At 40.3% G+C, this 22,236-nt stretch overlaps 1 protein-coding gene across 1 annotated transcript in view; it reads left to right on the forward strand.

Annotated features, from left to right (window-relative positions):
• LOC149210949 (uncharacterized) overlaps positions 1-21,486 on the forward strand; it is a 56,702-nt gene extending 35,216 nt beyond the window's left edge. Inside the window, exons 2-4 of the mRNA XM_089399149.1 lie at positions 16,265-17,121; positions 17,257-19,272; positions 19,492-21,486. Of these exons, the coding sequence (XP_089255275.1) occupies positions 16,265-17,121; positions 17,257-19,272; positions 19,492-21,486 (4,868 nt within the window). The remainder of the gene's footprint in view (positions 1-16,264; positions 17,122-17,256; positions 19,273-19,491) is intronic.
• Positions 21,487-22,236: the final 750 nt, after the last annotated feature.

Consider the following 22,236-nt stretch of genomic DNA (forward strand, 5'->3'; position numbering starts at 1 on the left):
GGGTTAATGCATGTTTGATATAATTTGCGAATATACTATTTATTTACTGCGCGCACCAGTATGAATGGTTTATATTGTTAAGTATAACTTAAAGCATGAAAGTAGGCTAAGATAATAAACTAACATTGGAATATCAGTAAAGTCTTAGGTAATAACACACAAGCACAACGTTCAGCCGTTGAGTAGGGTTGCGCAAAGGCAGTGTCTCAGGCTGCGAGGTATGGGAAAGTGCACAAAGCGACTTGTGCACAGACCACTTGAACTCATCAAACATCTCCAGGGTGTGGAAGCCTGGTTCTAACACCCTCCCATACTACTTCAGGTGAGACCTCAGTCCACGCTCAATGGACTCTTGTCGAAAGGGCCAATAGTACTAGGATTTGTTTGGCTAAATCACCTCTGAACCTGGGTCAAGCCCCAATAAGCCAAAAAATGGTTCCGTTGTTGGGACCCAAATCTGCATAAGAGATGTATGATGTCGTATCATTAGAATCCAAGAAAGAAATGAATTGAAGAGTGGCTGGATAGGAAGATTCATGAGTTCATGGTGCAGGAAAACATGAGTCCATGAGTATTGAAGGAAGAGTTGTTAGAGTTCTAATTATATACAGATATCTACGAAATTTTCTTTTCATCCTTCCCCTCTGAGTTGTACGAGTGGATCACAAAGCTAGCAGATAGTCAAGGAAGGTGTAGGCTCGACAAACCTATTGTGTGGACTCCAGAGTTTGGTGCGTAGACTGGAAGCATTGGAAGATAGGATTGCACACCAAAGTGGTACATTAAGCATTCCAATGATAATCCAAATGCAGGGATCGTGGATATTCAGGCTGCACTAAACAGGGAATTTAGCAAGCCAAAATCAGAGACAGAGTCAATTATCAGATTTAAGGAAATCATAATGCTTTCAGGCGAGACCCCGTGGGAGCTGGATCAAATACTGAAGGGTATAATTCATGAAGCCAGCATGACCTTGATGGATGGGAAACATCGTGCATGGTCCTATTGTGGCCACAGCCACCCCCCTATTAAAACCTGCTCTCGTAGAAAATTTGAATGGGTCCCCTAAAGTTTGATCTTTCATTTCTTCGAATGATAACTCTCTGAATGATCTATTTTTATCCCAGGGATTTCAACTCTCTACCGAGTGTTGAAGCCCCGAAAATCAGGTCTACAACAAGGGGGATACCCACCCGGTCCGGACCTTGGTTAGAAGCTCCTTTTCCGTTTGGTATAGTGGGTCCAACTGGGGATATGGGACCAGTTTCCCAAATTATGTGTGTGTGTGTTGAGAATTGATATTTCTTTCCTAATGATTTCTAAGTAAAATGATTTTATTCTAAATCTAATGTAATTGTATTCTAATGAACAGAAATATCTAATTCTAAAACTAACCTGGGATTTAATCTTTCAGTTATGCGATCTAAAATGATTTCAAATGGAAATTGGTAATAAAGATCATTCAACTGCTATGAGAAAAGAATTCAATAAAGATAAACCATTTCTTATAAAAAGTTAGATGAAACAATTATGAAAAACATATCGCATAATAAGTTACTCATATATTAAAGCATAAATAAATATCTATCACCGTACATAAGTGCCAAATGATAGCTCAAGCATTCAAGCATTCATATATAAATAACTGAACATGAATATCACCTTAACACATAAGCAGAAATAGTTAAGAGATAAAAGTACCATTTATAACTAGTTCTACTCATGAGCTTTAGCAATGATGGTCTATCTCTTCTTAATCCAACATCTACTAAGAGTACAAAAGTGCAACATCAGTAGTAAATGTTAAACGCAGATATCAATAAATCCTATTCCATTCATTCATCAAAACCTCCTTGGAGGGTGCAAAAGTGCATGTTCTGAGGACAAGTTTTTGACAAATTTCAGGACCCTTCTCTAAATGCATGAGAAGGGTTTAAATACTACTAGCTAAATCTAAAAATAATTTATTACAAAATTGTAGGATACGGTTTAATGACCGTCCCCATTTTAGGCAAAAATAAAGCAAAACTAAAACTAAAACTGAATCTAAAACCAAAACTAACAAATAACTATCTATGTATCTATTCCTTGCAGTCGCAAGCATTCAACATTTGCTTGAGGAGAGTTGGCTGGCCGACTTCTGACTTTAGCTGTCCTACGAAAACGGAATCGGAAAGAGCTGGCGCCATCTTCTCGGTAGAATTAATGGTACATTTGAGAGTCATGCACTGGCTATGTGGTTTTACCAAGTACGTCTAGTAAGAATCCCAATTCAACTTGGTTAACCTTTTGATGGAGTCTGCTTTTTCTTGAGCTTTCTATTTCCATCTTGTCTGTGGATGTTCTACATTTGGTAGATATTTACATACCACTTGAGGATATCCTTTATAAAAACAACTGGTTTTTGAATTCAAGTTTTTCCTTTCGCCTTTAGCACTTTTTCCTACAAATTTCCAGGCTTATAGGTGACTAAGCGATTAGAGGCTTTCCTTCTTGAGGGGTTTTTCCTGGCAATGCACGATTAGCGATAGGTGCTAATTGCGCATCGGAAACTACCTCCTTTTCTCGATCTGGGCTTCTCTGGTGCTATTTTTCGCCTCTTGCACCCCTTTTATTATAGGATATAAACCTTAAATTTTGTGGAAAGAGCAACTTCGTATGTTCTTTGCTCTAAGTCTTAAACTGTCTATTCGTGATATCAGCACTATCCAATACCTATTTGACCATGTCCGTGTATGGAAGAATTTTGGGCCTTGCCACTATCCGGTGCAAGAATGAACATGCTAGTTCTGTAATAGACGCCTCAGATGACCCGTGTGAGCCAGCAGTAGTTGTAACCTCCATTATTCTGGGGTTTTCTTCCTCGAGTAGACTATACATGCCTTCCCAAGTAGTAATACCAGCATCTTTGTTACAGGTGGTGTCTGTGTATAAGGGCGTCATTTCTTTATCTTCAGAACTTGGAGCTTTACCCTTCTTTCCCATAATATTCTGAACACTGCTATGTACACTTCTCTGCTCTTCGCTCCTGCAGTTTACAAATGAGGCAAGAGTAATGATAAGAAAAAGGTGACGGGAAAGCTTTAAATGTTGAAAACATATAAAATATATCACCCTACGTGAAATGGCTCTTCGATCATATCAAAACAATATTTCATTAATGATTGCCAACTAAATCATTAATTAACATTAACGCGCATAACTGGGCATCGGTGTATGGAAAAAGCTTTTTCGAACAACGAGCGTTGTAGATCTGCGATAAGGCGATTTTGCGATTTGCTTCACAATATCGCAGATCGTAATATCACAAATCGCAATATTGCAAATTCGTTGCGTGTGACAATCATCCGTTACAATGTGTTTTCTGCAAAATGCGATTTGCGAGATGCGCCATCGCATATCGGCAGTTTGAGGCATTTCAGCTTAAGTGATATTTGAGGCATGCGAGGCAATGAGGGTCTTTTGATGTGTAATTTCGCATCGCAATTTGGCAATCTTAGGATTCCGCTTGTAGGAAGGCATCCATTACCTTTTTGTGATGTGACGCTTTTTATTGAGGGAACAGTTTTGTTCGAACTTATCATAAAACTCAAGTCTTATTAAAATTTTCGGGTATTCTCCTAAGCTTATGATAGTAGGTTTTATTCAAAAAGGGAATACACGCACTAATTTATTTTTTAAATTTTTTTGAATAAGGGTCCCCACTTATTTAGTATTAGTAATAAAACTAAATAAGATGGGGGGTTGTTGCTGGCCACAACAATTGGCGATTCACTTGGAAGAACCAATTATCTCTTATTTTTTTGAATTTTCTAAACTTCCAAAACAGAAATTTTCCAGAAAATCAAACTTTATTATAGAAAGAGAAAGTATACCATGCTTTCAGCTGTCAATGATAGTTCGTTTCTTCTATGTTAACTTTGGTTATTTACTTCCTAGAGATAGCCATTGTATCTACATCAGTCACTACTTAGTTTATAAAGATAAAAACAAAGGCTTCTATGTAAATCAGTTTTAAATATGCTCATTTTTTGTAGTTAGATCCTCTGCTGCCAGTAGGCATTCATAGCCTTGACAGGGTTACCTGTTACCCAACAATGATCGTATATCCTACTTGGAGAAATGTACGATTTTCTAAGGGAAATCCATATCCACACTTATTGCTTTCATTTTCTTTTAATTCTTAAAGAACGATGCCTTGGTTTGGTAGCCAAATTATGACAGTGCCACTCACTTGATTTATAACTTTGTTGAACAAGCTGGCTCGTGATGAGACCCCTTGTCTTTTGATTACAACAATCTCGAGTCATTGCCCTGTTGTGGTATGCAGTTTTGGCAAAGTCAGTAAGTTATAATATCTATGATCATGATAAGTCGGTTCATGATGAGACCTCTTATTCTTTAAGTTAAAGTATATCGCTGGACTTTTCCTTGAAGCTCGTAATTCCGTAGGTGGGGAGGAAGTCATTGTTTCCTTAAGAATAGCTCTAGATGACAATGGTAGAGTTTTTGGAAAGAGATTTTCTACAGAGAATCTTTTTTTTGTTATTGATACCTTTCATTTGACTGATATAAAACAAATTCCAACTAAAGGTCGCTTTTTATCAAAATTTACAAGGTTGGAACTAGTATCATTTTTAGGCTTATAGACTTTGACTATACCTTATGATAATAATGACCAATTTTCTAAATCAGTTCTATTTATACAAGCGAAAAAACAAAATCTAAGAGAAATACTCGTTTTTTTCGTGAATTCCAAATGTAACCATTTACAACTAGTTTTATTATCAAAATAAAGGAAAAAATAATTTACAAAAATAGAAGAATGATCTCCTATGGAAAGTATTTTTTGAGGATCTATCCGTTAACAGGTAAAGATTCTCTTTTTCTTGTTAAATCCTATAACATAAAAGTAGATGGACCTATGATTTCTGCAATTTGGAAAGGGCCAAGCCACATTCATTGAAATTTCGTATGTTTGCCCTTTTCCTCATGGGCCTTATCCCATTTTAAAACTAGATCTCCAATCTGAAAGTCCTTTCTGGATATCATGTTTGAATCAAAAGAAGCTTTTACTAATGCTTGGTGATGAGCATGAGTTATTTTAGCCTGTTCTCATTGCTCTTCTAGCTTAAGGATTTACAGCTGCCTTAGTTGTAATTAAGAGGTTGGTGTTTCATCAATATATTGAACTAAGGCCAAAGAGGGAATCGATAGATGAGTTGGAAGGACCACTTATTTCCCATAAACTAAATTAAAGGGAGAAGTGCCAATGGAGGATTTCTGCGTTATTCGGTCTGCCCATAGAGCATATATTAAGGATTTGTGCCAATTCTTATGATTTTGATCAATGGTTCACTTAATGATTCTGACTAAGTTTTTTTTCATTGATTCTGCTAATCCATTCCCCCGTGGGTAATAATTGGCAGAGTATTTATGTCTAAAACCTCTTTTGAGTGCAAATTCAGTCATAGTATTGCAAGACAAATATGATGCATTATCAAACATTAGAGCAGAGGGTAAACCAAACCTGGTGATTATGAACTGATCTATGAAGTCAATGATGTGTTTAGCATTAGCTATCTTGAGAGGAACTGCTTCTACCCATTTAGTAAAATAATCTGTAGCTGTAAGGATATACCTATGCTATTTAGAAGAGTGAGGAACGATCTCACCTATTATATCCAATCCCCATTGATCAAAAGGCTGCTCAATGTTGACTGGTTGCAAAGGCAATGATGGTTTCTTTTGTCTTCTAGCAGCAGTTTGACAAACTTGACATTTCCTTACGTAGCTATGTGTGTCTTTGAATAGTGTAGGCCAATAATATCCTGCATGCAGGATTTTATGTGCGGTAGCATCTCCAGCATAATGTCCACCTGGTAGTCCATCGTGGAGTTCTTGCAACACTTTTTCAGCTTTAGATTTCTCAAGACATCTAAGGAGAATAGAATCATAATTCATCCTAAAAAGTACATCGTTCACGAGCTGATATTGCTTAGCCTTCAACCTTAGGGCTCTTTTCTTTGTATAATCTAGGTTTGAAGGAGCATATCCATTCTTTAGATAAAATATGATATCAGTGTATAATGATTCAAGATCGTTAAGGCTTACCTTTTACATTTGTACTTCTGAAGATGGTATTTCGGAAATAAGCGATGCTCCAACCAAGATTTTACAAAATCCTTGACCTTTTACAATATTTTCTGGTTTAATTTTTGTTTCGTATTCTTGTAAGGCAGTAACCCAATTGGCTCTTTTCTCATCCACATCTTTCTGTACTAAGAGATTTCTTACCGCTTGTTACAGGGAAAAGTGTCTATATAGAACTACTCTATCCCGCTAAGGTGTGACAGTTGCCTGAGAAACAAACAAAGAAAAGCTAATTTCTTTTTTCCTTTATGAATTATAGATAGAGAGGAACAGAAAGACCAACCTCTGTCTTGCGCTAATCTCCTGATTTGATCCCTCTCTTCTTTGATAGTCCTCAGCTACCTGCTCCCTTGCACGCCCAGCTTCACAAAGTACCTGTAAGATCACAGAAGCATAGCACTATACAAAGACATGGATCTATAATCATAAACAATCTAGGATCAGATGTAAATTGACCATACAAATGTAGCAAGCATCAATGACACAAAATCATGGAGGAAAACTCAAATAGCTTTTATTGATAAACGAGAAAAGAGCCAAGAGGCGTTACAACCAGTTGTTCTGACCCAGCATCAACCTCCCAGCAAAGAAGCCCCTCTTCACCTCAAACAAAGCTTAGATCACCCAACAATCTGATGTTTGTCTCAAGAAACCAACAACAATTCCTTACAATATGCAAAATTCCAGCCTCTGGATCTCTGGGATGAGGGATCCATATATAGATATCTGTAAGGGGGATGAGTCAGCTTGTGATTTGATTAGTGTCTTCTCTCTGATAGTTCTTTCTTCCACTTGGAGACTGATGGCCTCTTACTCATCCTTGGTTGAATTTAGTGAGGCAAGTGTCACAGGAGAAGATTCTGGAAGCTTCCATTGCCTCTCCACCTTGCGGAATGACACTGCCATTTGTCATTTCTCGCCCATCGCACCCCACAGAAGAGATTTTTGAAATGCAATGCACCCACATATTGTATTTAGGTGGGATGCAATGTACTTAGCCAGTGGAGTAGCTGCAATGATCCTGTTTTGACCAATTCTGAGTAGTTTCTCATGGAGAACTTTTGGGAGAAGCTGTAATCTGTTGACCTTGTTCCTTTAGGGGTTAGAACAACACTTTTAGGGACTTAGGAGCCCTTGATTTATGGACATTTCATGCTTGGGGGTTGTAGGGCCCAAAAATGTCTATAACAGTTGCCCCCTAAAGCATGAGGTCGTTAAACTTTTGATGTCGGGTGAAATGCTTTATTATGAGGATCTGAAGTTCTTTCAATGCTGGGAGGAGACCTGTAATAAGATACAATACAATACATTATCTTCATAATATTCTCATGATCTAGCTGTGGCAGGCATTCCCATGCTCAACTTTATAAATTCATTTTCATGTACATAGGATAGACAATCGTCTGAGTGTAGACTGATGATTCTGATAGAGCCATCATCCTTTAGATTGGATGATTATCTCTGCAGAAATGATGTACATTTGATGTCTTTATTTTCCCTGAATATATATCGCAGCCCGGATGGATGAAACTAGATCCGGGGTCTTCAATCTCGTTCGATGTTCACTCGGAGTATAAGTCGATCCATGTGAGAAATGTTCTGAAGTCGAACATGGAAAGACATCGCTTGATTACCAGTCAATGATGTAAACTGTTAACAAGCACGAGAGGAATCACCGATAATGATAATGACCCTCAAGGTACTGCAATACAATTCACGTGGTGTGAATAAAGGACTTGGCATCAAACACCACTCAAAATCTTTCGGTCGAAGGTCATTGATGTAAACCTGTCGCCGGAAGTGAGAAACTTTCCATTGAGGCATGCAAGCTTCAAAGTACTGAATGAGGTGTTCCTAGATAAACTTCTTGGATAATGAGCTGATGTCGACAAGAAGTGATCCATCACAGGAGGGCCTTAATGAATCCCACATCAATGACATGGAACGGAGCAAATGATTTTAATGGAGGTGAAAACGATCTAGTGATATAAGGTTCAGGGTGGCGATCATGAAAGAATGGAGCATAAATGTATGGTAGTGGGTGAGACACAGGTGAATTCTCTGAATGACTTCTCTTGAACATATCGGTGACACTGATGTGATGGATTGGTAGCATTAACCCCAAATGTGGATGGTATGGCGTGACCATGGTGATGTGACCGGTGAATGAAACAACCCAACCCGACTCGGACATGGAGTGGAAGTGTCATGTTCAAGAGCGACTTGCTACCGACAAAGTTCTTCAAGTTTTCTTCCCAATTTTCCCCAGTCATTGCTGACCAGTACCTCTTTATTTTTGTCAAGATTGAGGAGGATAACATATGCTTGTTCTATAATTTTCCCTTCGGGCAAACCCATCGCTATGTTTTAACAAGCCTAGCGATAGTGAAACTCGTTCTCGTCTATAGACAAGTTTGTCGCTATTAATCTTTTAACGAGTTTAACGACAAAGATAACTCAGTCTTTTTCAATTTTAGAGAGTCTGAAAAGGAACGTAAAGGTAACTCCAAAATTCCTTTTTCATCATCTAATCCCTTAAGTCTGATATTCTGTTCGAGCAAGCTGGGTTCTTTGCCACCCAATTCTAAAACAATACAGAAGGGATGAATTTTCGATACTTTTAACGAGTCGAAAAAAACAAGCGCTCGATCGTTTTGTGTAATAATCCCTCAGGTCCAAAAAGATTAAAATCTAGAGGAGGGATAGCACTTCCTGTCCCTTTAATGAGCTGGAGAGGCCAATGGCTCAGCAATCTTTTCATATTTTACGAGTCAGTTGAAAAGAGCTTAAAGGAGACTTGTCTTTTGAGGAACAAGTGATAATATGGGTAGCAGCTGATTCCAGGAAAGGTTTGGAATTTTCCAATGACGGCAGTGTCACAAGGATGGCTAGTGAGATCACTCTTCGCAGCTATTCCTCAAAATGGGTAAACAATCAAATGGGGGTGAATGATCGGCCAATGAAAAAGTGGAGGTGACGGTGCAAACACGACCAAGGCTTTAATGGCTGAAGTACTACATTCACGATGGTTATTTACTGGGTAATAGTTCATTTTTTAATGAGCTTAAACGCAGAGGAGAACATTTGCTCATGTCTTATGTTTATTTTTTAACGAGCTTGAACTATGTGCTAAAACTGCTCGATTAATCCAGTCGTGTGATAAGAATGTCTCATATAAAACGACAATTTTTAGATTTTTGCCCCACATCCTTTCTTTATGCAAGTTAGGAAACGACCAATCCAAAAAACAGATAAATGATCACTCTTTGCTTGCACTCCAAAAGGTTTGCATGCCTCCAGGTATAAAACAGAGTTTCGAGGTTACCTCTTCTTTATTCCGTTAAAACATTTGTTTTACCGAGAGAGGCCTACCTCTTACAGGTAACCCAAAGATTGTTCTATTCACAGCGCAAACAAAACACTTCTTCGGCGATGTCCACCAAGATAAACAAAGGTGAGTGAAGGAGGCTACTCCACTCACATAACTTTGACAAGAGAATCTTGTTCTAGAATAACCCCCTCTTCCAATCACGGACGGGAGTATAGACTAGTCATATTCTCTCGCGGAAACCTACCCTATACCCGAAGTTTTCCTGCCGAAGCAGACCAGCGTGCATGCCCCTTGGGTTCCAGTCATGTCCCTCCGAATCACTCGCGCTCATCGGGTGGACAGACTGGAGATTGATACATTTCTTACGTGAAAAGACCATTTAGGGATGGTATATGACTATTTTCTCTATATGATCTGGGAAATGAAAGCTGGTCTATGAGCTTGACCACTCTTCCTTCGTGCAGAAAACACATTACTCTAAAGAGTGATGAGACAATGGCTCTCATGCAATAAATGTAGTCTTGTCCAAGGAGTATATTGTAATCCAGGGGTCCTTGAACTACCATCACGTTCATGTGAACAGTTTTCCCTCTCAATGTTATGGGCACATTGGGAAGGATCCCTAACGGTCGACTGGTTCCTTTATCAAAGCCTGCTAGATTTCTCATCTCAGGCAAAAGCAATGGCGAACCAAGTGCTTTCCAAGCAGTTGAGGAAAGGATACTCACAGAAGCCCCCTCATCTATGATGGTACCAACCATAACCATTCTATATATTTGAACAATGATTCGGAATGGTATACTGGCTGGTAAACGGGGTCTGCCTAGTTGATTCCGGTCGAAGGAGACAACTAGGTTGCTTAGAGGTGGTACCAAATAGACAGCCGGGTACAACTCTGATGAACTTCCTTCCTATGGTAAAGGAATGGGTAGATTTCCCCCATGTTCGTTGGAGTCTGTGCTTATGAAAAGAATTTGGACGGTGTCATCCTTGTTCTCTTCAGTGATTGTATCATCTGAAGATGGAACCTCTAAACGCAAGATCGGGTCAACTGCCGCCTCGAACTTTTGAATTTCATCTGGTATGGGTTCAGATGGTTTATCTTCAATGATAGATGCTTTGGCCAACCACCTGAGCGGGCCAGCCGGATTTTCAGCTAGTGACGGACTCGGCAAGAGTTTTTTATATCCAGGAGGAAGTCGTAACGGTGAAACCGGATGATTGTCCAAAACTCTTTTAGCTTCGTCTAAGAAGGGACAACGGTGGACGGCATGATCGCCTTCGCACAGTTTAGAAGGAAATCTATATTATCCTTTTTGTCCTGGGGCTTCACTTTCACTAGTTGATGGTGTGTTTTCAACATGATCATCAGAGGTTGACGACACCGGGTTGTGCAAACGAGGAGACCAGTCCCTTACGATCCGAGGGATGCAAGGACAATCTCTGTGATAGTGGTCTCCTTTGCAAATGACACATGGCGATTTAGGCCTGGTCGGTGCAGTGTGTGGTTTTTCGTTAGACGACACTCGTTTGCCCCCATTCGCTTTTGGCTCCTTCTTCTTCTTCTCTTTCTTCTTCTTTTCCTTATTCTCCTTAGGTACTTGACTTTTGGCTTTACCAGCCCCATCAAGCAAAGAGGAAGGAGGAGAGGAAGAATTAGAGGAAGTAGAAGGTTGGTGGGTAACTATGGACTCATCTAGTTGCTGATTCAATTGTTCAGGAATAGTGGTGCTCTGAACGACAGAGGTTGAGAAGAGCCATACAGGAAAACCAATTGTCAGTCCTGGAAGCAACAATGTGGCCATATGGGGTGCACCAACATCTCCCCAAGAGGAGAAGGGACTAGGATTTCCTCCAAGGGGAATTCCTTGGTTGGTGGATTCCATTTTCTCAACCCAAGATCAACGTAGGAAAGGGTAATGAATATTCCGTTTAAAATAAATTTTAGACGCTTTGACACAACTTTTTTTTTCAATTTTTAAGAGTCGAGAAAAAACAAAAGATGACTCTAGTCTCCTTCGATTTTTAATGAGCCTGAAGTGACAAGTGCTCAGATGGACCTTTTCCATTAAGGAGTCTGAAAAGGAACGAAAGGGACTGCTCTGGAAATCTAGGTAGAGGGATTACCAAACCAATCGCAAAACTGCAGAATACTTTTTACGGTACGGCAATCAATCTTCCCGAATGCTGTGTTCAGTGCATTGCGATTGCTAGGGCGGCAGACACGGATTCCTATGGATAAAGGATTAAGCCTATTGGGGTCTCCCAAAATATACTCGATGGTACATGGGAGCACAAGTCCGTACTAGCACTTATCGTCTCAAAGTGGAGGAATCACCCAACCATCAGTGAGAACAACAGTTACCAGGCTTTACGACGCCGGAATACGTCTCTAGCCTAGACTTCTAAATGTTGTGCGTTAAGTTCCAAAGCGTTGTTAGATTCATTGAATTTATTTTAAGTTGATCTTGTTTATGAAGTTTGCCTTTCGGGTTCACCACGAGATGTAGATGTAATTCCTAAAATGCAATCTAAGATGATAAACAAACTTTTTATCTCCTTTATTCAATGAAAATCCTAGCTACTAGGGAAAAGAAAGACAGAATCTTTTCACAAAGAGCAAAGAGCACACTCTAAATGCACTTTCCTAAATCAAGCCAATCAGACTGTCTATATGCAAATGCACATGCATGTATTTGTTTTCGACTTTCTTAGTATATGAATTCTAAAAAGAAAGTTGATGCACAAATCTGAATCTCTTTTCAAGTGACAAATATCAACAAGTTTCTTTTCAAAATAAAAAATGGAGACGATCACAACACTTTACGATTTTGAACTGAATACGTGTTTTCGACACTAGAAAATTTACAAATTCAGACCAAAAACAATATTAACAGGATAATCGACCATCAACAACAATCAAACTCTTTCCTACGATTGAAATCGACACTTGCGACAGTTTCAAATCAAAGAACGACAGTATGATTACGCTACTTTTGCAAAGGAGAACTGTAAATGACTCAACAAACACAAAAAAACATCTACAGTTCTTTTGTACAAAGGAGGCGGAATAACAACAAGGAAAAGGTGTTTCAAACAGAAATATACTGATCACAGGTAGCAAAATTCAAGAATAGAACTGGAAAGAATGAACCACATAAGCCACAACTGCACAGAGCTAGTCTGATCAGCGCACCTATAACACAGAGAATTTGAAATGCAGCGCAGGTTTTCCACTCGGGAAGTGCACTGAAATTCAGAATCTCTGAACAGTACCTGCACTGGACCAGAAACGAGACTCTGTTTGGGTTCCGGGTCACAGTTTGCAGTTCAATTCTTGGGTTTTGGCCGAGCAAAAAACAATGAGTAATGCAACAATCAAGGGTAGATCTAAGGAGGATCTAAGAGCTATCACAAGGGCAATCAGATAGTTTGTGAATCAGTTGTTTAAATCATAAACATATCCAGTAGATGGATTGAAGTAGCAGTTATCTACTTTGCATTTGCTATGGCAAATGTTGTTCGAATGCTACTTGGAAGTTTATGAAATAGACAACAAAGAATGATAAACAAACAAACTAATTATGTCCCCAGCGGAGTCGCCATTTTGTTACAGGGAAAAGTGTCTATATAGAACTGCTCTATCCCACTAAGGTGTGACAACCACCTTAGAAACAAACAGATAAAAGCTACTTTCGTTCTTCCTTTATGAATTATAGATAGAGAGGAATAGAAAGACCAACCTCTCTCTTGCGCTAATCTCCTGATTTGATCCCTCTCTTCTTTGATAGTCCTCAGCTACCTGCTCCCTTGCATGCCCAGCTTCATAAAGTACCTGTAAGATCATAGAAGCATAGCACTATACAAAGACATGGATCTATAATCATAAACAATCTAGGATCAGATGTAAATTGACCATACAAATGTAGCAAGCATCAATGACACAAAAGCATGGAGGAAAACTCAAATAGCTTTTATTGATAAACAAGAAAAGAGCCAAGAGGAGTTACAACCAGTTGTTCTGACCCAGCATCAACCTCCCAGCAAAGAAGCCCCTCTTCACCTCAAACAAAGCTTAGATCAGCCAACAATCTGATGTTTGTCTCAAGAAACCAACAGCAATTCCTTATAATATGCAAAATTCCAGCCTCTGGATCTCTGGGATGAGGGATCCATATATAGATATTTGTAAGGGGGATGAGTCAGCTTGTGATTTGATTAGTGTTTTCTGTCTGATAGTTCTTGCTTCCACTTGGAGATTGATGGCCTCTTACTCATCCTTGGTCCAATTTAGTGAGGCAAGTGTCACAGGAGAAGATTCCGGAAGCTTCCATTGCCTCTCCACCTTGCGGGATGACACTGCCATTTGTCATTTCTCACCCATCGCACCCCACAGAAGGGATTTTTGAAATGCAATGCACCCACACAGTGTATTTAGGTGGGATGCAACGCACTTAGCCAGTGGAGCAGTTGCAATGATCCTGTTTTGACCAATTCTGAGCAATTTCTCATGGAGAACTTCTGGGAGAAGCTGTAATCTGTTGACCTTGTTCTTTTAGGGGTTAGAACAACACTTTTAGGGACTTAGGAGCCATTGATTTATGGACATTTCATGCTTGGGGGTTGTAGGTCCCAAAAATGTCTATAACACCGCTGGAAACGGTACTATGATTTTTGTATGGGTTTTAAGAAGAAAGGGTCTGAAATGTTTGATCGCTTTGAAAATAGCATAAGCTTGTTTCTCGGCGTCTGAATAATTTAATTCAGCCCCTTGTAGTTTTGAACTGAAAAAGGCAATTGTGGCTTCCGCCTTGTCTTGATTTGCTTGAGTGAGTATTGCAGTATATGATTTATTAGAAGCAAATGTATATAAAATGAAAGGGTCAGAAAAAATTGGAGTTACTAAGGATGGGGCATTAAGAATTGCTTGTTTAATCAGATTGAATGCTTCATATTTGTCTCGGCCCCATTTGAATATTGAATTCTTTTTAATCATTGCTTGTAAGGGAGATACAATTCTTGAAAAGTCAGGAACAAATCTCTTTACAAAATTAATCTGGCCAAGGAAGGATTGCATAGCTTTCTTGTTGTGAGGTAAGGGTATTTCAGAAATCTCCTTGATTCTGTCAAGATCAATATGGATTCCAAATTTTGACACTATAAATCCAAGAAGTTTTCCTTCACTTAATGCAAAAAGGGACTTTTTCGGGTTAAGTGAAATTCCATACCTTAGACAATGTTGGAAGATCTATTTTAAATCTCTAAGATGATTACCTCATTTCTTGGAATATACAGTTATATCATCCAAGTAGATTACTTCTGATTTTTTTACTAATCCCTTAAATTCAATGTCCATAGCCCTTTGAAATGTGGCGCCAGCGTTGATTAGACCAAAAGGCATCTTTTGATATGCATAAGTACCCCATTTGGTTCTGAACATGGTTTTTAATTGATCATCGGGATGGACCAAAACTTGGTTGTAGCTTGAGAAACCATCTAAAAAGGACATTAATTCTAACCCTGCAACTGCTTGTAATATTTTCTCCATGGGAGGCAAAGGAAAATTATCCTTTTGGCAGGCTTTGTTAAGATTTCAAAAGTCAATGCAAATTCTAATGTCTCCATTTTTCTTTCTAACGGGAACCATATTGGAAACCCATTTAGAATGTCGAACAGGAAAAATGATTTTGGCTTTCAATAACTTATTGAGGTCAGATTTGATCTGGTTTTCTAGGTTAGGATGGATCTTTCTCAGCTTTTGCTAGACTGGATTTTCATCATTTATCATTAGGATGGCATGCTAAATGATAGAAGTGTCATAAGTCTTAAGTTCATCGTAGTTCCAAGCAAAGAAATTTTTGTATTGTTTCAGGAGACGAACATACGCTAATCTCTCTTCAGGGGCTAGGCCAAGACCTAGATTGATATTCTGTGGATTGGAATCAATCCCTAGATTTACTAATAGTTCAGAGTTGAACTTTGAAGTTTTTAAATAGTATATCTTTTGAATCGATCTTTTAAATCATATAGGTCTTCTAATTTGACTACTGAATTTGGCATAGCATTACTAGTGCTATCTTGTTGCAATTGTTTGTCATGTTGCTCCTCATCAATTATTTGATTGGTGTAAGATCCCTATGATGTGAGGAAGCTTACAATATCAGGATCATCGTTGAAAATTCTCCAATCTGTAATGTTATCAGGAATCGAAGGTCTAAAGATTAATTCGATTGAAAATCTATCAGGGCTAAAGTCTTATGAGAGAATGAGCTTGGAAGCTACGTTTGCCAAGAGGTCAGCAGTAGCATTTTAGAGTTTGGGAATTGATGAAATATTGAATTCTATAAAATGTTCAATCAGATCTTGTACTAAAGATTGATAATTCTTTAAATGACCTGATAGACAATGTATAGTATTTCGTACCTGTCTGATAACAATTTTAGAATATCCGAAGACTTGTAGATATTTTATATCTAATCCAATTGCTTTTTATAATCCTTGGACTTAAGCCTCGTACTCTGCAGTATTATCGGTGCAATCAAACTCGAGTCTAAGAGTTAGCATAGTTTTGTTTCCCTCTGGACTGATTAATATGCATCCTACTCCTGCTCCTTCGTTAGACTTAGAACCGTCAAAAAATAACTTCCAAAATAAAGATTTATTTACAGACTATCTATAAAATTAATACATTTAAAACTATCGGGCTTCCTGATGAGTTCTGGGATCCGGAAATCTTGGAAGGAATAGGCAACTCGATTGGCAGCTTTGTCAAAATTGCAGAGGCTACGAAAAGAGGTAAGTATAATGCTTATGCGAGAATCTGCGTTTACATAAACCTGGCTGATCCCCTCCCAGAAAATGTTGAGGTAGAGTACCATGACGAAATCTGGAAACAGCCAATTGATTACGAACATATCCCTTTCCGATGCCGAATCTGTCACGAGTATGGCCATTTATATCGGCAATGTCCTCTTAATAAAGAGGAAGAGAGCAGGAAAAGTCAAGCGAATCAACAGAGAACCACCGGGAGAGCGGAGGATCCAGAGAGAGGATTTCAACAGGTAGTCAGGAAAAGAAGACCGAATAAAGAAGGACCAAAGACTCAATCTCAAAAGCAACCCAGTCAAGCAAGAAATCAGAACAAATATCAAGTATTGCAGAGCGAAGATGAAGAATATGAAGTAAATCTGGAAGATGATGCGGATCCAGAAAATATCCCAATGGAAATCTCAGGAGAGGAGAAAGGGAAAGGAACAACTAACAAAGGAAAAACAGAGGAAGAGGCAACAGAAACAGAATTAGTGGCTCAGATGGAAGTGGAAAACCAGCCTGAAACTGAAGCAGAAGAAGAGAAAATCATGAGAAGGCTGATCCAGGAGTGGAAGTATTTAGACAGCAGATTCATACCTGAAGATCAAAGGCAGCTATATAAGGAAGTATTCCAGAAATACAAAGAGAAAAAAGGAGAACCCCCGGATGCACCAGCAATGTTAGAGAGTGAGCAAGGGACTGAAGATAAAGGAACAGGCACCTCGGGCAAAAACAGCAGAAAAAGAGGCCGGAAACCAATGAGTGAAACGATCCAGACGGTGGGAGAGATATTGATAAACTCAGGTAAGGTGATACCTCTGTCGGAGGTATTCTTCCCCTCATATAAAAAGTTTTAAATGATAGTTGTCAGTTGGAATATTAGGGGTTTGAATAGTAGAGGTAAACAAAGGTATATGAAGGATAAGCTGAAAAAAGAAAAACCTAGTATTCTGATCTTACAGGAAACAAAGATTTTGATTCAACAACTTGAAGAAATCATAGAAAAAAGTAGATTACCATACCAAGTGATGGGGCAAGATGCAATAGGCTTTGCAGGAGGACTCGCAATCCTGTGGAACCCAAATGACATTACTATAGATAACTGGGTGAGTATGAGTGGAATCCTTTCTGGGCTGGGAAGGGTTGTGGGAACCAAACACCAGGTGGTTATTTCAGGAGTTTATGGCCCTCCGACCCCTGGGAATAAGGAACAGTTCATCAACGGTGTTAAATCGGTCCGTAATCTTTATCCTGAAGCTGCTTGGATTATTGGTGGAGATTTCAACCTGATCAGATCCTTGGAAGAGAAAAAAGGAGGGATAAGGAGGAGGGATCACTATATGGACAGATTTAATGAGATGATAGAAGAGCTCCGGCTAGTGGATATCCAGACCATTAACGGGATATACACTTGGAACAATAGAAGGGGAGGAAAAAACCAAATTGCTTCCAGATTAGATAGATTTTTAGTGTCTGAAGCCATAATGAATAAAGATGTTTTTGTGGAGGCCAAGATCATTCCATCTCTGGGATCTGACCACTGGCCGATTCGATTAGAGATTGACATCAAAAAGATCCAGGGGAAAAGGCCTTTCCGATTTGAAGCCTTCTGGTTAAGGGACCCAGAGTTCATCAAGAAAGTTGAGAATTGGTGGAAACAAAGTACTAGTCAGGGCAGATGCAGAATGCAAACGTTCCAGTTAAAATTGAGAGAGCTGAAAGGCAAAATCAAGAAATGGAACAAGGAGGAATTTGGCAACATTTTGGAGGATAAACAGAATCTGGAAGGGGAAATGGCTGATCTCCAACAGAAGATAATTCTGGAAGGAAGAACGGAGGAAAGCATTCTCAAGGAAGGGGTAATCCTCGGCAGATTGGAAGAGAGGAGGAAGCAAGAGGAGATCCTCTGGCGCCAAAAATCTAGGATAAAATGGCTAAGGGAGGGAGAACGAAACACTAAATTCTTTCACCAGGCCATGGTCAAGCACAGGCAGGGAAACAGAATCCTATCAATTAAGGACAGAAATGGGGAAAGAGTGGTTGAACAGAATGAAATTGAACAAGTTTTGACAGATCACCATAAGGAAATTTTAACTGAACCTCCAGTTGACAGGACGAGAGCCATACAAGAGATATGCTCTGCTATCCCTAGACTGGTCACTGAGGATCAAAATAAAGCGCTCATGAGGGCCGTGACCTTAGCGGAGCTGGAAGAAGTTGTGAAGGCAATGAAGAAAGGGACAGCCCCTGGACCGGACGGCTTCACTGTGGACTTTTACCAGGCTGGTTGGCACTTCTTGGGACAAGAAATTCTGGATCTTGTTGAGGAATCAAGAATAAATCAAAAGGTATGGCCAGCTCTTAACTCTACCTTTTATGCTCTTATTCCGAAGGGAGACAACCTGGAGGAGGCTAATGGCTTTAGACCTATAGCTCTTTGTAATGTCATTTACAAAATAATCACGTCCTTGATTGCTAAAAGATTAAAACCTCTCTTAGACAACTTAATCTCGGCTGAACAAACGGGTTTCGTTGAAGGCAGGCAGATCCTTGATGGTCTTGTTGTAACTCAGGAGGTGATCCATTCCTTGAAAGCTAAAAAGCAAAGAGGTATGATGATAAAATTAGATTTATCCAAAGCATATGATAGACTAAATTGGAAATACCTTGTTGCAGTCCTGGAAAGATTTGGTTTTCACCAAAGATGGATTGCTTGGATCTACAATCTGATATCCACTCCTCATTTCTCTATCCTGGTTAATGGAAGTCCTTCAAAAACTTTCAACGCCTCCAGAGGGATTCGTCAAGGTGATCCCTTGTCCCCTTTTTTATTTATCCTAGCTGCTGAAGGACTAGGGAGATTCATCAAACAAGAAAGAGCAGCAAATAGAATTAAAGGATTGCAAATTTGGGGAAATAACTTGCCCCTGACCCATCAACAATTTGTTGATGATATTATGCTGTTTGGGGAACCAACGGTAAGAGAAGTCCAAAATCTAAGGAGGATCCTTGATCTATTTTCAGCTGCCTCGGGGTTAGAAATCAACAAAGATAAATCCTGCATCTTCATCTTCAACACAATAGAACAGGTCAGATCCCATCTAATCAGAATTCTTGGATTCAAAAGGGGGGAATTACCCACCAAATACCTGGGCAATATCCTTGACTTCACTTCTAAAAAGTTGAAAAACTGGCAGGGAGTGCTGGACAAGCTTAATAACAAGATTGCCAATTGGACGTTCAGAGTTCTGAATATTGCAGGAAGAGTTATTCTTGCTAAGTCGGTTCTTCAGGCTATCCCTATCTATCCTTTATCGATTATGGCTGCCCCTGCTGGGGTTTGTGCAAAAATCAGAGAAATTATCCGAAAATTCATATGGAGTGGAGCTGATCAAAAGAAAAAATGGGCTTTGGTCTCATGGAATCAACTAACCGAAAGAAAAGAACAAGGAGGGTTGGGATTAAGGGACCCGGAAATTCTAAACAAGGTCCTGGGAGCCAAGCTATGGTGGAGATGGCTTAGTGGAGGAAGTGATCTATGGAAAACTATTTGGAGGACCAAATATAGAATGCCCAACTCACCGGTTGATATCATAAGACTACAAGAAATTCCCCGAGGCTCCACTATTTGGGAATTAGCCTCTCAAAACAGAGATCTGATTGACAAGCACACTTTCTGGGAAATCAGAGGAGGGTCAGAGGCAAACTTCTGGGAAGATAGCTGGCAACAACGAGAAAGGCTGAACAGCATTCAAATCCTTCTCCAAGTCCGTGATAAAATTGCAGGGAACAGACCGAAGGTAAAGGATTATTGGAAGGAAAATGATCTGTCGGAAGGTTGGAGGGTCTGGGAGGAACCGACAGAATGGGATCAGGGTCTTAATTCTGATCTCCAAGATGCATACCGGAAAGAAATGGGATCAAGGAAACTCAGAGTTCGCCATGGGCAAGATATCCTTCGGTGGGGGAGTTCAATGAAGGGGACTTTCTCTACCAAAGAGGCCTATTTTCTAATGGGGTCACAAAATGGAGGAGACAGGAATTGGGAATGGAAATCTATATGGGAAGCCAATTGGTGGCCTAAGGTGTCTATTTTTGTCTGGCTAGCCACAAAGAATAAAATTTTGACATGGGATCGTATCCGTAAGAAGGGTTTCAATGGCCCCTCACAATGCTATCTGTGCAACAATGACGAGGAGGATAGAGATCATCTGCTGGTTCGATGTCCATATGCTGAGAGACTATGGATATCAACTAAACGATTGTTCAATAAGCCAGGGTTCAACACTAGAGAATTTAAAGATACAATTTTTCAGTGGAATAAGGAAACCTTCCATTGCCGGGTTGTCCAGAGGGCTTGGAACCTGATATCTACTTTCATTCTTTGGACGGTCTGGAAAGAACGGAATAGGAGGATATTCCAGAATGTGGCTAAAACTCCAGATGTAGTTTGGGCGCAGGTGGTAGAGTATACGAGGGAGACCATCCTAGTTGATAAATGGGAAAGTGATGACTGGAAGACTACTCCAGAAGAACAAGAAATCCTGAACAAACTTAATTTAAAACTGGAGATGGTTCACTATAAATGTTCGGCCAGCAATGATATGAGAACTCAGAGTCCAGAGAAATTCTCGTACCCGAGGGACCAATTTATCAAGCTTAACTTTGACGGGGCCTCGAAGGGCAACCCGGGAGAAGCTGGATTTGGGGGGATCTTTAGAGACAGTAATAATCAAGTTAGGTGGATCTATGCCGAATGGGGGGGACAAATGACCAATAATGAGGCTGAGTTTTGGGCCCTGCACCAAGGTTTACGAATTGCCATTAGGAATGGCTATACCAACCTAGAAATTACAGGGGATTCGCAGTTGGCTGTGGACATGTTGAGGAGACTCAACAATGGGCAAGGTTGGGAGAAAGTAACCAAAAGCTGGAGGACCGCAGGCATTGTCCAAGAAATAGCCAGCTTGATTAAACGTATAGACTACAGCATCATAAGCCATGTGCGTCGAAAAGGGAATCAGGCTGCAGACTGGTTGGCGAATTGGGGCTGCAATGGACGTGGTAGTTCAATTGACAGCCAGTGGAGAGCCATAGAAGGTAATCAGGAGTGGAAGGAGCTGGCAGACCTCATCAAGGTGGATCATGTTCAAGCCACGGAGGATAATGCGCGGTCCAGCGGGTCGGATTAATAGGGAGTTGTGGAGAGCCAGATGTAAGATTAGGATGCAATCGGGATTTGTCAAAAGCATCATGCCAGACAGCAGGACGAAGGACTTAGATCGGGGCGACAGTACTACGGTGGCAGGTGAAGCGGTTGGGAATAAGTTCACTCAACGCAAGGTTATAAATGCCCGAACTATGACTGGAGATGGAGGCGGCTCGTCAGGATTCACAGCAGAGGGAATGAGTAATGATAAGATGGCAGGGAGGAGTGGTTCACCGGAGAATGACCGGCGGCATTCGATAACCGGTATCTTCTGCGTCCCCGCGGCAAAGAATACTCTATATAATCGAAGCGGGTTGATGGTGAAGGAATTGCGAGAGTTCATCATCCGGGCAAGAGGGGCGGGCTCCATTGAGAGGCATAAAACAGCAGCGAACAGTCCTGGAGACCAGGGATTGAAGAGGGACGATCCCCTGGGAATTATGGAGACTAGGCAGAGGCAGCGACAGGCGATGGAGCATCAGGGCGTAGGGGAGGAAACCAGTGATAGAAAGGGCAAGAACCTCATGCAGGAGGAGCCTTCCTTCTCTGTTTGGGAGGTACAGGACGACTCGGAGGAAGACATCGCCCCGGACGCGGCTAAGGACAGCGGACGTCAACACGAGCACCTGGTTGAGGAAGGAACCGAGCAGGTGATCGAGAACCCTGCGGGTGCTGAGGATATGATGATTCGGCGTTATGGGTTGAGGAAGCGCGGAACCGTTGCTGACAAAGG

This window comes from Pinus tabuliformis, chromosome 1_2 (assembly GCF_031772625.1).
Source record: "Pinus tabuliformis cultivar Carrire ecotype Pingquan chromosome 1_2, CPIR1, whole genome shotgun sequence".
Lineage (NCBI taxonomy): Eukaryota > Viridiplantae > Streptophyta > Pinopsida > Pinales > Pinaceae > Pinus > Pinus tabuliformis.